Consider the following 13,620-nt stretch of genomic DNA (forward strand, 5'->3'; position numbering starts at 1 on the left):
GAGGAAGCCGCCTAGTAGAATTTTGCACAGAGCACAACTTAATCATAGCTAACACTTGGTTTAAGAATCATGAAAGAAGGTTGTATTCGTGGAAGAACCCTGGAGATACTAAAAGGTATCAAATAGATTATATAATGGTAAGACAGAGATTTAGGAACCAGGTTTTAAGTTGTAAGACATTTCCAGGGGCAGATGTGGACTCGGACCACAATCTATTGGTTATGACCTGTAGATTAAAACTGAAGAAACTGCAAAAATGTGGGAAATTAAGGAGATGGGACCTGGATAAACTGAAAGAACCAGAGGTTGTACAGAGTTTCAGGGAGAGCATAAGGGGACAATTGACAGGAATAGGGGAAAGAAATACCGTAGAAGAAGAATGGGTAGCTCTGAGGAATGAAGTAGTGAAGGCAGCAGAGGATAAAGTAGGTAAAAAGACGAGGGCTGCTAGAAATCCTTGGGTAACAGAAGAAATATTGAATTTAATTGATGAAAGGAGAAAATATAAAAATGCACTAAATGAAGCAGGCAAAAAGGAATACAGACGTCTCAAAAATGAGATCGACAGGAAGTGCAAAATGGCTAAACAGGGATGGCTAGAGGACAAATGTAAGGATGTAGAAGCTTATCTCACTAGGGGTAAGATAGATACTGCCTACAGGAAAATTAAAGAGACCTTTGGAGAGAAGAGAACCACGTGTATGAATATCAAGAGCTCAGATGGAAACCCAGTTCTAAGCAAAGAAGGGAAGGCAGAAAGGTGGAAGGAGTATATAGAAGGTTTATACAAGGGTGATGTACTTGAGGACAATATTATGGAAATGGAAGAGGATGTAGATGAAGACGAAATGGGAGATACGATACTGCGTGAAGAGTTTGACAGAGCACTGAAAGACCTGAGTCGAAACAAGGCCCCCGGAGTAGACAACATTCCATTAGAACTACTGACGGCCTTGGGAGAGCCAGTCATGACAAAACTCTACCAGCTGGTGAGCAAGATGTATGAGACAGGCGAAATACCCTCAGACTTCAAGAAGAATATAATAATTCCAATCCCAAAGAAAGCAGGTGTTGACAGATGTGAAAATTACCGAACTATCAGTTTAATAAGTCACAGCTGCAAAATACTAACGCGAATTCTTTACAGACGAATGGAAAAACTGGTAGATGCGGACCTCGGGGAGGATCAGTTTGGATTCCGTCGAAATGTTGGAACACGTGAGGCAATACTGACCTTACGACTTAGAAGAAAGATTAAGAAAAGTCAAACCTACGTTTCTAGCATTTGTAGACTTAGAGAAAGCTTTTGACAATGTTGACTGGAATACTCTTTTTCAAATTCTAAAGGTGGCAGAGGTAAAATACAGGGAGCGAAAGGCTATTTACAATTTGTACAGAAACCAGATGGCAATCATAAAAGTCGAGGGGCATGAAAGGGAAGCAGTGGTTGGGAAAGGAGTGAGACAGGGTTGTAGCCTCTCCCCAATGTTATTCAATCTGTATATTGAGCAAGCAGTAAAGGAAACAAAAGAAAAATTTGGAGTAGGTATTAAAATTCATGGAGAAGAAGTAAAAACTTTGAGGTTCGCCGATGACATTGTAATTCTGTCAGAGACGGCAAAAGACTTGGAAGAGCAGTTGAACGGAATGGACAGTGTCTTGAAAGGAGGATATAAGATGAACATCAACAAAAGCAAAACGAGGATAATGGAATGTAGTCAAATTAAATCGGGTGATGCGGAGGGAATTAGATTAGGAAATGAGACACTTAAAGTAGTAAAGGAGTTTTGCTATTTAGGAAACAAAATAACTGATGATGGTCGAAGTAGAGAGGATATAAAATGTAGACTGGCGATGGCAAGGAAAGCGTTTCTGAAGAAGAGAAATTTGTTAATATCGAATATAGATTTATGTATCAGGAAGTCGTTTCTGAAAGTATTTGTTTGGAGTGTAGCCATGTATGGAAGTGAAACATGGACAATAACTAGTTTGGACAAGAAGAGAATAGAAGCTTTCGAAATGTAGTGCTACAGAAGAATACTGAAGATAAGGTGGATAGATCACGTAACTAATGAGGAGGTATTGAATAGGATTGGGGAGAAGAGAAGTTTGTGGCACAACTTGACTAGAAGAAGGGATCGGTTGGTAGGACATGTTTTGAGGCATCAAGGGATCACAAATTTAGTGTTGGAGGGCAGCATGGAGAGTAAAAATCGTAGAGGGAGACCGAGAGATAAGTACACTAAACAGATTCAGAAGGATGTAGGTTGCAGTAGGTACTGGGAGATGAAGCAGCTTGCACAGGATAGATTAGCATGGAGAGCTGCATCAAATCAGTCTCAGGACTGAAGACAACAACAACAATCAGACTGAAAGCACTCTTAGAAGGTACAACTTTAATTTAGTCTTTTCATCTATAAAATGTGGCATTAATGTGCAGAACATAGTATTATTTACAGCTGCCCACACATAGCAACACTCAATATTGTTTTTTAAATTTATGAAGTAACTGGTCATTAGAGTGATAACATTTTTCAAATTTGCTGCTTATAATGTTGACCTAGCACTGAAAGACCTGAGTCGAAACAAGGCCCCCGGAGTAGACAACATTCCATTAGAACTACTGACGGCCTTGGGAGAGCCAGTAATGACAAAACTCTACCAGCTGGTGAGCAAGATGTATGAGACAGGCGAAATACCCTCAGACTTCAAGAAGAATATAATAATTCCAATCCCAAAGAAAGCAGGTGCTGACAGATGTGAAAATTACCGAACTATCAGTTTAATAAGCCACGGCTGCAAAATACTAACGCGAATTCTTTACAGACGAATGGAAAAACTGGTAGATGCAGACCTCGGGGAGGATCAGTTTGGATTCCGTCGAAATGTTGGAACACGTGAGGCAATACTGACCTTACGACTTATCTTAGAAGAAAGATTAAGAAAAGGCAAACCTACGTTTCTAGCATTTGTAGACTTAGAGAAAGCTTTTGACAATGTTGACTGGAATACTCTTTTTCAAATTCTAAAGGTGGCAGGAGTAAAATACAGGGAGCGAAAGGCTATTTATAATTTGTACAGAAACCAGATGGCAGTCATAAGAGTCGAGGGGCATGAAAGGGAAGCAGTGGTTGGGAAAGGAGTGAGACAGGGTTGTAGCCTCTCCCCGATGTTATTCAATCTGTATATTGAGCAAGCAGTAAAGGAAACAAAAGAAAAATTTGGAGTAGGTATTAAAATTCATGGAGACGAAGTAAAAACTTTGAGGTTCGCCGATGACATTGTAATTCTGTCAGAGACGGCAAAGGACTTGGAAGAGCAGTTGAACGGAATGGACAGTGTCTTGAAAGGAGGATATAAGATGAACATTAACAAAAGCAAAACGAGGATAATGGAATGTAGTCAAATTAAATCGGGTGATGCTGAGGGAATTAGATTAGGAAATGAGACACTTAAAGTAGTAAAGGAGTTTTGCTATTTAGGAAGTAAAATAACTGATGATGGTCGAAGTAGAGAGGATATAAAATGTAGAATGGCAATGGCAAGGAAAGCGTTTCTGAAGAAGAGAAATTTGTTAATATCGAATATAGATTTATGTATCAGGAAGTCGTTTCTGAAAGTATTTGTTTGGAGTGTAGCCATGTATGGAAGTGAAACATGGACGATAACTAGTTTGGACAAGAAGAGAATAGAAGCTTTCGAAATGTGGTGCTACAGAAGAATACTGAAGATAAGGTGGATAGATCACGTAACTAATGAGGAGGTATTGAATAGGATTGGGGAGAAGAGAAGTTTGTGGCACAACTTGACTAGAAGAAGGGATCGGTTGGTAGGACATGTTTTGAGGCATCAAGGGATCACAAATTTAGCATTGGAGGGCAGCGTGGAGGGTAAAAATCGTAGAGGGAGACCGAGAGATGAGTACACTAAGCAGATTCAGAAGGATGTAGGTTGCAGTAGGTACTGGGAGATGAAGCAGCTTGCACAGAATAGAGTAGCATGGAGAGCTGCATCAAACCAGTCTCAGGACTGAAGACAACAACAACAACAACAACAATGTTGACCTAATGCCCAAGTTTTATTTACTCTGATTCGATTTATAACACTAAGAAATTTACTTATTGATTGTTGCAACTGAAAATCTGTTGGGTTGAAGCCATCATAAAAGAAAATAAATTAGTATGTAATTGGGAATTAAATAATCATTGCAGGCTGGATACTGATGAAACTCACTCTGACTCCCTGGAAGAGCTCCATTTGAAGTGTTAGAAGGTATCAGTGAGGAAAATTCATAAGAAAGGCTTTCTTGAATTGCTGCAGAATGTTTAATGGCGTCCTTACCCACATCATACCAGAGGTAGTGTTGGATGCTTGGGCTTTAGATATTTGATAAGGAATGAGAACAACAGGAAGTTATCTGCTAGCAATAATATAACTTTCCTTTTCTTTACACAGTTCAGTAGACTCAAACCATATGCCTCTTAAGGCTCTTATTGGTGAAGACAGTATTTGACTAATGTTTCACAGTACTGCAAAACGTTTTATATAGGAAAATTAAAATATTACTATTAAGAGGCACTTTATAGATAGAAAAATTTACAACAAAAACAGTTGTACACAAAGAGTATTCTGTAAACTTTACACACACTATAAACATTAGATTTAATAATGTCAATTACAAACTATTATTATTATTATTATTATTATTATTACATGGATGTACCTTGCCGTTGGTGGGGAGGCTTGTGTGCCTCAGCAATACAAATAGCCGTACCATAGGTGCAACCACAATGGAGGGGTATCTGTTGTGAGGCCAGACAAATGTGTGGTTCCTGAAGAGGGGCAGCAGCCTTTTCAGTAGTTGCAGGGGCAACAGTCTGGGTGTTTCACTGATCTGGCCTTGTAACACTAACCAAAACGGCCTTGCTGTGCTGGTACTGTGAATGGCTGAAAGTAAGGGGGAACTACAGCCATAATTTTTCCCGAGGGCAAGCAGCTTTACTCTATGGTTAAATGATGATGGCATACTCTTGGGTAAAATATTCCGGAGGTAAAATAGTCCCCCATTCGAATCTCCGGGCGGGGACTACTCAGGAGGATGTCATCAGGAGAAAGAAAACTGGTACAGATTGGAGCATGGAATGTCAGATCCCTTAATCGGGCAGGTCGGTTAGAAAATTTAAAAAGGGAAATGGATAGGTTAAAGTTAGATATACTGGGAATTAGTGAAGTTTGCTGGCAGGAGGAACAAGACTTTGGTCAGGCGAATACAGCATTATAAATACAAAATTAAATAGGGGCAATGCAGGAGTTGGTTTAATAATGAATAAAAAAATAGGATTGGGGATAAGCTACTACAAGCAGCATAGTGAACGCATTATTGTGGCTGCGATAGATGCAGATGTGGACTCTGATCACAATCTATTGGTTATGAACTGTAGATTAAAACTGAGGAAACTGCAAAAAGGTGAAAATTTAAGGAGATGGGACCTGGGCAAACTGACTAATCCAGAGGTTGTACAGCGTTTCAGGGAGAGCATAAGGGAACAATTCACGGAAATGGGGGAAATAAATACAGTAGAAGAAGAATGGGTAGCTCTGAGGGATGAAGTAGTGAAGGCAGCAGAGGACATAGTAGGTAAAAATACGAGGGCTAGTAGAAATCCTTGGGTAACAGAAGAAATACTGAATTTAATTGATGAAAGGAGAAAATATAAAAATGCAGTAAATGAAGCAGGGAAAAAGGAATACAAACGTCTCAAAAAAGAGATCGAGAGGAAATGCAAAATGGCTAAGCAGGCATGGCTAGAGGACAAATGTAAGGATGTAGAGAGTTATCTCACTAGGGGTAAGATAGATACTGCCTACAGGAAAATTAAAGAGACCTTTGCAGAAAAGAGAACCACTTGTATGAATATCAAGAGCTCAGATGGAAACCCAGTTCTAAGCAAACAAGGGAAAGCAGAAAGGTAGAAGAAGTATATAGAGTGTCTATTCAAGGGTGATGTACGTGAGGACAATATTATGGAAATGGAAGAGGATATAGATGAAGATGAAATGGGAGGTACGATACTGGGTGAAGAGTTTGACAGAGCACTGAAAGACCTGAGTTGAAACAAGGTCCCGGGAGTAGACAACATTCCATTAGAACTACTGACGGCCTTGGGAGAGCCAGTCCTAACAAAACTCTACCATCTGGTGAGCAAGATGTATGAGACAGGCGAAATACCCTCAGACTTCAAGAAGAATATAATAATTCCAATCCCAAAGAAAGCAGGTGCTGACAGATGTGAAAATTACCGAACAACCAGTCTAATAAGTCGCGGATGCAAAGTACTAACACGTATTCTCTACAGACGAATGGAAAAACTGGTAGAAGTTGACCTCGGGGAGGATCAGTTTGGATTCCATAGAAATGTTCGAACACGTGAGGTAATACTGACCCTACAACTTATCTTAGAAGCCTGATTAAGGAAAGGCAAACCTACGTTTCTAGCATTTGTAGACTTAGAGAAAGCTTTTGACAATGTTGACTGGAATACTCTCTTTCAAATTCTGAAGGTGGCAGGGGTAAAATACTGGGAGCGAAAGGCTATTTGCAATTTGTACAGAAACCAGTTGGCACTTATAAGAGTCAAGGGGCACGAAACGGAAGCAGTGGTTGGGAAGGGAGTGAGACAGGGTTGTAGCCTATCCCCAATGTTATTCAATCTGTATATTGAGCAAGCAGTGAAGGAAACAAAAGAAAAATTCGGAGTAGATATTAAAATCCATGGAGAAGTAATAAAAACTTCGAGGTTCACCGATGACATTGCAATTCTCTCTGAGACAGCAAAGGATTTGGAAGAGCAGTTGAACAGAATGGATAGTGTCTTGAAAGAAGGGAATAAGATGAACATCAACAAAAGCAAAACGAAGATAATGGAATGTAGTCGAATTAAGTCGGGTGATGCTGAGGGAATTAGATTAGGAAATGTGACACTTAAAGTAGTAAAGGAGTTTTGCTATTTGGGGAGCAAAATAACTGATGATGGTCAAAGTAGAGAGGATATCAAATGTAGACTGGCTGTGGCAAGGAAAGCGTTTCTGAAGAAGAGAAATTTGTTAACATCAAGTATAGATTCAAGTGTCAGGAAGTCGTTTCTGAAAGTATTTGTATGGAGTGTAGCCATGCACGGAAGTGAAACATGGACGATAACTAGCTTGGACAATAAGCAAATAGAAGCTTTCGAAATGTGGTGCTGTAGAAAAGTGCTGAAGATTAGATGGGTAGATCATATAACTAATGAGGAGGTATTGAATAGAATTGGGGAGAAGAGGAGCTTTTGGCACAACTTGACTAGAAGAAGGGATCGGTTGGTAGGACGTGTTCTGAGACATCGAGGGATCACCAATTTAGTATTGGAGGGCAGCATGTAGGGTAAAAATCGTAGAGGGAGACCAAGAGATGAATACACTAAACAGATTCAAAAGGATGTAGGTTGCAGTAGGTACTCGGAGATGAAGAAGCTTGCACAGGATAGAGTAGCATGGAGAGCTGCATCAAACCAGTCTCAGGATTGAAGACTACAACAACAACATAATAATGCACAATGTTGATAGCGATCTAAATTCTAATGAGGAGTGTTGAGTCAAGAAGGAATCAAGTCGAACTGGAAGATGGATCATTGAACGAGCCAAGAGCACTGAAAACTAAATGGGTGAGTCAGCAAAGACTGGAAAGACTCATTGGCTGACTTGTGATATGATCTGTTCTAGTCCCATTCAAAATAAAAACTGTCCCAATCCCAGGCAGGACAGCACTGGAGAATGGTCTAAAAAGATTGTCATTTTGGAACTGAGCTGGCATCTTCAACTTTTTGTGTCTATTTTGTACACATCTTTTGCATTATGAAGTACAAGGATCAGGGTTTAATATCATGATGACAATGAGTTATTATAGTCGGAGCATGAACTTGGTTGCGGGAAAGCAGTTGGTTGTGCCCCCATCACGGAAATCATCCTGGAAATCGCCTTAAACCATCTAGAAAAACCACAGAAAATCAAAATTTGGACAGGAGGAGGAGGGGAGGAGATAAGTGTTTAACGTCCCGTCGACAACGAGGTCATTAGAGACGGAGCGCAAGCTCGGGTTAGGGAAGGACGGGGAAGGAAATCGGCCGTGCCCTTTCAAAGGAACCATCCCGGCATTTGTCTGAAAGGATTTAGGGAAATCACGGAAAACCTAAATCAAGACGGCCGGAGACGGGATTGAACCGTCGTCCTCCCGAATGCGAGTCCAGTATGCAAAATTTGGACAGTCAGATGGGAAATTAACCCTGCTCCCACAGAATGAGAATCTATAGTTTTAACCACTTTGCTTTCAAGATGATGCAAACTTTACATATGTCTCTTCAATGTTTTCTCCGTCATATGGGCCTAGCAGGTTGTTCCTCAAGCTTTGGTGAAGAACTATGACTGCTGCTCAGACTACAAGTTCTCGCTGTTTATTGACTTGTTTTAATTAATAAAAAGCAACCTGCTCTTGAAATAGTTAAAACAAGCTAGACCCTTCTATGGAATGAGCAACTGATGACTCGGAAAAACAAGTGGTAGCTCTTCAGATCCGAAACTTATCACCCGTGTAGTCATTGAACAGAACACACATTCTAGGGCAGCCTGTGTAACAGTGCCCCAAGGTAGATGGTGAATTGTTGCATATGTTCTAGAGTGTTATAGTAACAACAACAATCAATAAGTAAATTTCTTAGTGTTATAAATCCAATCAGGGTAAATAAAATTTGGGATTTAGGTATACATTTTACAACATCATAAATATGCTTTGTCAACATTATAAGGAACAAATTTGAAAAATGTTATCACTCTAATGACCAGTTATTTCATAAAATTAAAAATGATAGTGAGTGTTGCAATGTGTGGGCAACTGTAAATAATATTATTTTCTGCACATTAATGCCACATTTTATAGATGAGAAGACTAAATTAAAGTTATACCTTCTAGGAGTGCTTTCAATCTGAAGATAAAACACACTGCAAAAATATTTCAAATTGGGTAAAGGTTAATGTCACCAAATATAACCCCCCCCCCCTCCCCCTCCCTTTTATGCACCCACACACACACATACACACAGACACAAACACACACACACACACACACACACACACACACTGTTTTTCAGGAGTGCTAAGAAGTGGTGTACCCATCAAGAAAATGTATTTTTCTTGAAATGAATTACATAGGAAAATGACAATCTAGGTACATGACTGTTGACCCACAAGTGCATTCTCACCATGAATTGCATGAGCCTACTGTGGTGGAAAACACTTCAGCAAATTAACTTTGTATGATCTAATGGATTTTTCATTGGAAAGTAATTTCATGAAAATTACAATTTACTGAGTTGAGTGAGAATCCAGCCCACATGATAAATTTTCCATGTGCCATTCATCAACTAGTTAATAATATCAAGACACATGCTTGGGATAAATCAAGTCTTTATATATGTTTACTGTCACGAGAGAATATTTTGCTTTTCACTATGTCATGGGATTTATTTAATGTCAAGCATCTCATTGACATTCTGAGCACTACATCATCACCAGTTTTACACAGCACTGTGTATGAGATAGGTGATATTGCTTTGGATCCTGATAAATGCTTTGCCAGCTGTCATCATAAAAATTATAATGTCCTGCAAAAACAGTTCAAAAATATTGGTTGGTTGCTAAGTTGAGCTAAGTATTGATGGTCTAAGTTTTCAAGGCCTATTCATGTAGAAATTTTGGTATCTCTCACCAGAAAATCAAATGAAAGATTGCTGAAATCAAAAGATAACAATGCTTTCACAGCTCAAATCTGGAATGCAAGTGACAAAAACTGGAGCTGTTTGCTCAGTATGATATTATGATGTATGTGCATCAGCTTCTGAAGGCATTTTCAGAAAAGGGGGACTGTAAACAAAGAACAAGCCTCGGTCGGTTTCACAGAAAGTGTGAGAGGTTTATCAAATATCATTACCTCAAAGAAACACCACTGCAGCATTATGGTATGTCATGTGGCGAAGCAAGTTAAAAATACAATTTAAAGTCTAGCATTTTATGATAATAAACTGCCTGAAAAAGGGTCAAACAGTAAATCAGAGAGAAACATAGCATCATCACTCATTACTTGTGCTAGAGCTAATAGAGTTCTGAGAGAGAAATGCCACATCCTCTTGCTGCACTTCCCAAACAGTGAAGCAAATAATAAACCATATACTATTAAAATGCTTCATCCATATAAATTTTCCATCAAATCTTTCTCCACCACACTACCACCTAATCACTGCAACCAACACTAATTTTACTACTATTACTACACTATTGCCACCATCACTATTAATAGTAGTAGTAGTAATAACACTTTCAATACAGGAAAATAACTTATTCAATGTGCAGGCTGTGTGTCTCTACTTTGGAGGCATGTTTTGTAGAGAAAAATCCTGAACTTGAAAGGCTTAATGGCATGCATATAATGTATTCATATGAAGAGATAAATGTTGAATAAATGCAGCATTCAGATCATTTCCTGCATGGTAGGATACAAAGTCATTAGGTACTCACTGTACTAAAGATGTGAACATTAGTTTCAGTCCATTAAGAGTAACTCACCTTTAAAATTCGTGAGATGTCACCACTATCTGCTGAATTTCTTTCTGACAAAAGGTGAAATGCAAATCTCAATGCAAGCTCTGTTGTAACTGGTTCAGCATAAAGTCCACCAACCAATGCCAAAGTTGGGAGTGTTTCAATCGGTTTACTACCAGAAGTCACACACGCGAGACAGATACAGTGGACCTGCAGCACGCTTCTGTATGGGCCAATGACACATCAAATTAGAAATTTATCAATGTAAGGTACAAGCAACTATAAATATAATCAAATTATGTTCAACTAATATTTTTGTTGAAGACTAAGGAAGAGATGGTGAGATCAAAGTATGCCCTGGGCCTAACCCTGGAGTTGTGGAAGAGGAAGAAAAAGAGGAATAAGAATAAGAAGAAGATTTTTGTCGCCAGTTTCAAAATCTCCTTTACATACAGAAATACTGAGTTTACAATTTTACATTTTAGTTAACGTATTTTTAAATTCCTTAACACATTTCATTTTGGTAGGACAATAAAATCATATGATTTACAAGGTGAAATTTACATTTCTAAATCAGTTTGGTTATGAAATACTGACTTCATTTAGTCATCAAACAGAAAATCAGCTGAAGAGAGCAATGCACAAGCACACAGGAATCATGGAAGCACGCGCGCGCGCGCACACGCACACGCACACGCACACGCACACGCACACGCACACGCGCACGCACACGCGCACGCGCACGCGCACGCGCACGCGCACACGCACACGCACACGCACACACACACACACACACACACACACACACACACACACACACACACACACACACACACACACACACACACACACACACAGCCTCATACTGACTGGAGAAAGTAGTTGATTAGTTATGTTGGTTGTGACAAACAACGAGTAACAGAGGGGTGTGGAGTGAGTAGAAGAAGTTTGAGGACCATTAAGAGGAACACTGAGATAAAATAGATAGTAAGAAGATAGGGGCAATGAGACAAGAAAAACAATTGATGAGCTGGCTGGAGTGGCAAATAAGAAAAGGCAGGTGGGGTGAGATGCTTTGCTTGCTCTTCTACTTTCATGGAACCCAGTCTGATCTCCCCCAGGCCCAGTGTCTACCAGTCATTCCATTCTGTTGCAAATTATTTGTGTTAATTTTTTGCTATTCTGACTTATTAAACTGATCGTTCAGTAATATTCACACCTGTCAGCACTTTACTTCTTTGGAACTGGGATTACTACATTTTTCTTGAAATATGACGGTATTCTGTCTCTCTTCTTTACTCTGAATATCGGGTGGAATAGCACTGTCATAGTTTATTCTCCTCAGGATCCTCAGCAATTCTGAGGGAATGTCATCTACACCATGTGCCTTATTTCAAATTAGGTCTTTCATTTTTGTGTCCAATTCCTCCCAAATTATCAAATCTCTCATCTCAGTTTTATCTATTTCCTCTTCTTCTTCTGTAATACTGTCTTCAGGTTTGTTTCTTTTACATAGCCCTTCAATATATTCTTTCCACATTTTCACCCATCTTTTCTCTGCTTAGTGCTGGCTTGACATCCAAGTTATTGACATTCATACTGCTACTTCTCTGTACTCCAAAGATCACTTTAATTTTTCTATATACTACATCTATAATCATGCAAGATTCTATAATTTTGCATCCCTCCTGTAGCCATTTTTTCTTGTCAACTACATAGAAAATGACTCTTTTGACCTCTCACAGCAAGTAACAGTATTTGATATATGAGAATTGTGTTTGAGCACCAGTGGCAAGGACTAAACATACCAACAGCCATTTGGAAGTTATATGCTGCACTGAAAAAAGTGAATGTAGCAAGACATCTCCTTAGTTCAGAATCTGCATTATCTTGAATGAAGTATTAGATACAAACTGTCCACTATATTATATCTGCTAGCTAATTAGGAAAATGTACAGCAAGGCAAGATCTTTAGCATTACTCAAGCATTCTGTCAACAATGAGGATGAAGCTGTATAGTCTGTCATTTTCATACAAATGAAATATCTGTTATTCCATGCTCACATCGCATTTCATGGCTGACTGTCATGTTTATAATTAATCTAGTTCTCTTCAAAACATGTTGCCACACATACATCATTGCAGGAACTTTAAACCCCGTGCAGGTCGCAAGAACCATAGACCTCGCCGTTGGTGGGGAGGCTTGCATGCCTCAGCGATACAGATAGCCATACCGTAGGTGCAACTACAACAAAGGGGTATCTGTTGAAAGGCCAGACAAATGTGTGGATCCTTTTCAGTAGTTGCAGGGGCAATAGTCTGGATGACTGATTGATCTGGCCGTGTAACATTAACCAAAATGGCCTTGCTCTGCTGGTTCTGCGAACATCTGAAAGCAAGGGGAAACTACAGCCGTAATTTTTCCCGAGGACATGCAGCTTTACTGTATGATTAAATGATGATGGCGTCATCTTGGATAAAATATTCCGGAGGTAAAATAGTCCCCCATTCGGATCTCCGGGCAGGGACTACTCAAGAGGACGTCGTTATCAGGAGAAAGAAAACTGGCGTTCTAGGATCGGAGTGTGGAATGTCAGATCCCTTAATTGGGCAGGTATGTTAGAAAATTTAAAAAGGGAAATGGATAGGTTAAAGTTAGATATAGTGGGAATTAGTGAAGTTCGGTGGCAGGAGGAACAAGACTTTTGGTCAGGTGTATACAGGGTTATAAATACAAAATCAAATAGGGGTAATGCAGGAGTAGGTTCAATAATGAATAAAAAAATAGGAGTGCAGGTAAGCTACTACAAACAGCATAGTGAACGCATTATTGTGGCCAAGATAGATGCGAAGTCCACGCCTACTACAATAGTACAAGTTTATATGCCAACTAGCTCTGCAGATGATCAAGTAATTGAAGAAATGTATGATGGAATAAAAGAAATTATTCACATAGTGAAGGGAGACGAAAATCTAATAGTCATGGTGACTGGA

At 39.4% G+C, this 13,620-nt stretch overlaps 1 protein-coding gene across 1 annotated transcript in view; it reads right to left on the minus strand.

The window, feature by feature from the left end:
• The window catches only part of LOC126285149 (carboxypeptidase D-like), a 225,740-nt gene that overhangs the window by 56,101 nt on the left and 156,019 nt on the right, over positions 1-13,620 (minus strand). Inside the window, exon 20 of the mRNA XM_049984464.1 lies at positions 10,651-10,849. Coding sequence (XP_049840421.1) covers positions 10,651-10,849 — 199 coding nt within the window. The remainder of the gene's footprint in view (positions 1-10,650; positions 10,850-13,620) is intronic.

The sequence above is a fragment of the Schistocerca gregaria genome, chromosome 8, assembly GCF_023897955.1.
Source record: "Schistocerca gregaria isolate iqSchGreg1 chromosome 8, iqSchGreg1.2, whole genome shotgun sequence".
Classification (NCBI taxonomy): Eukaryota; Metazoa; Arthropoda; class Insecta; order Orthoptera; family Acrididae; genus Schistocerca; species Schistocerca gregaria.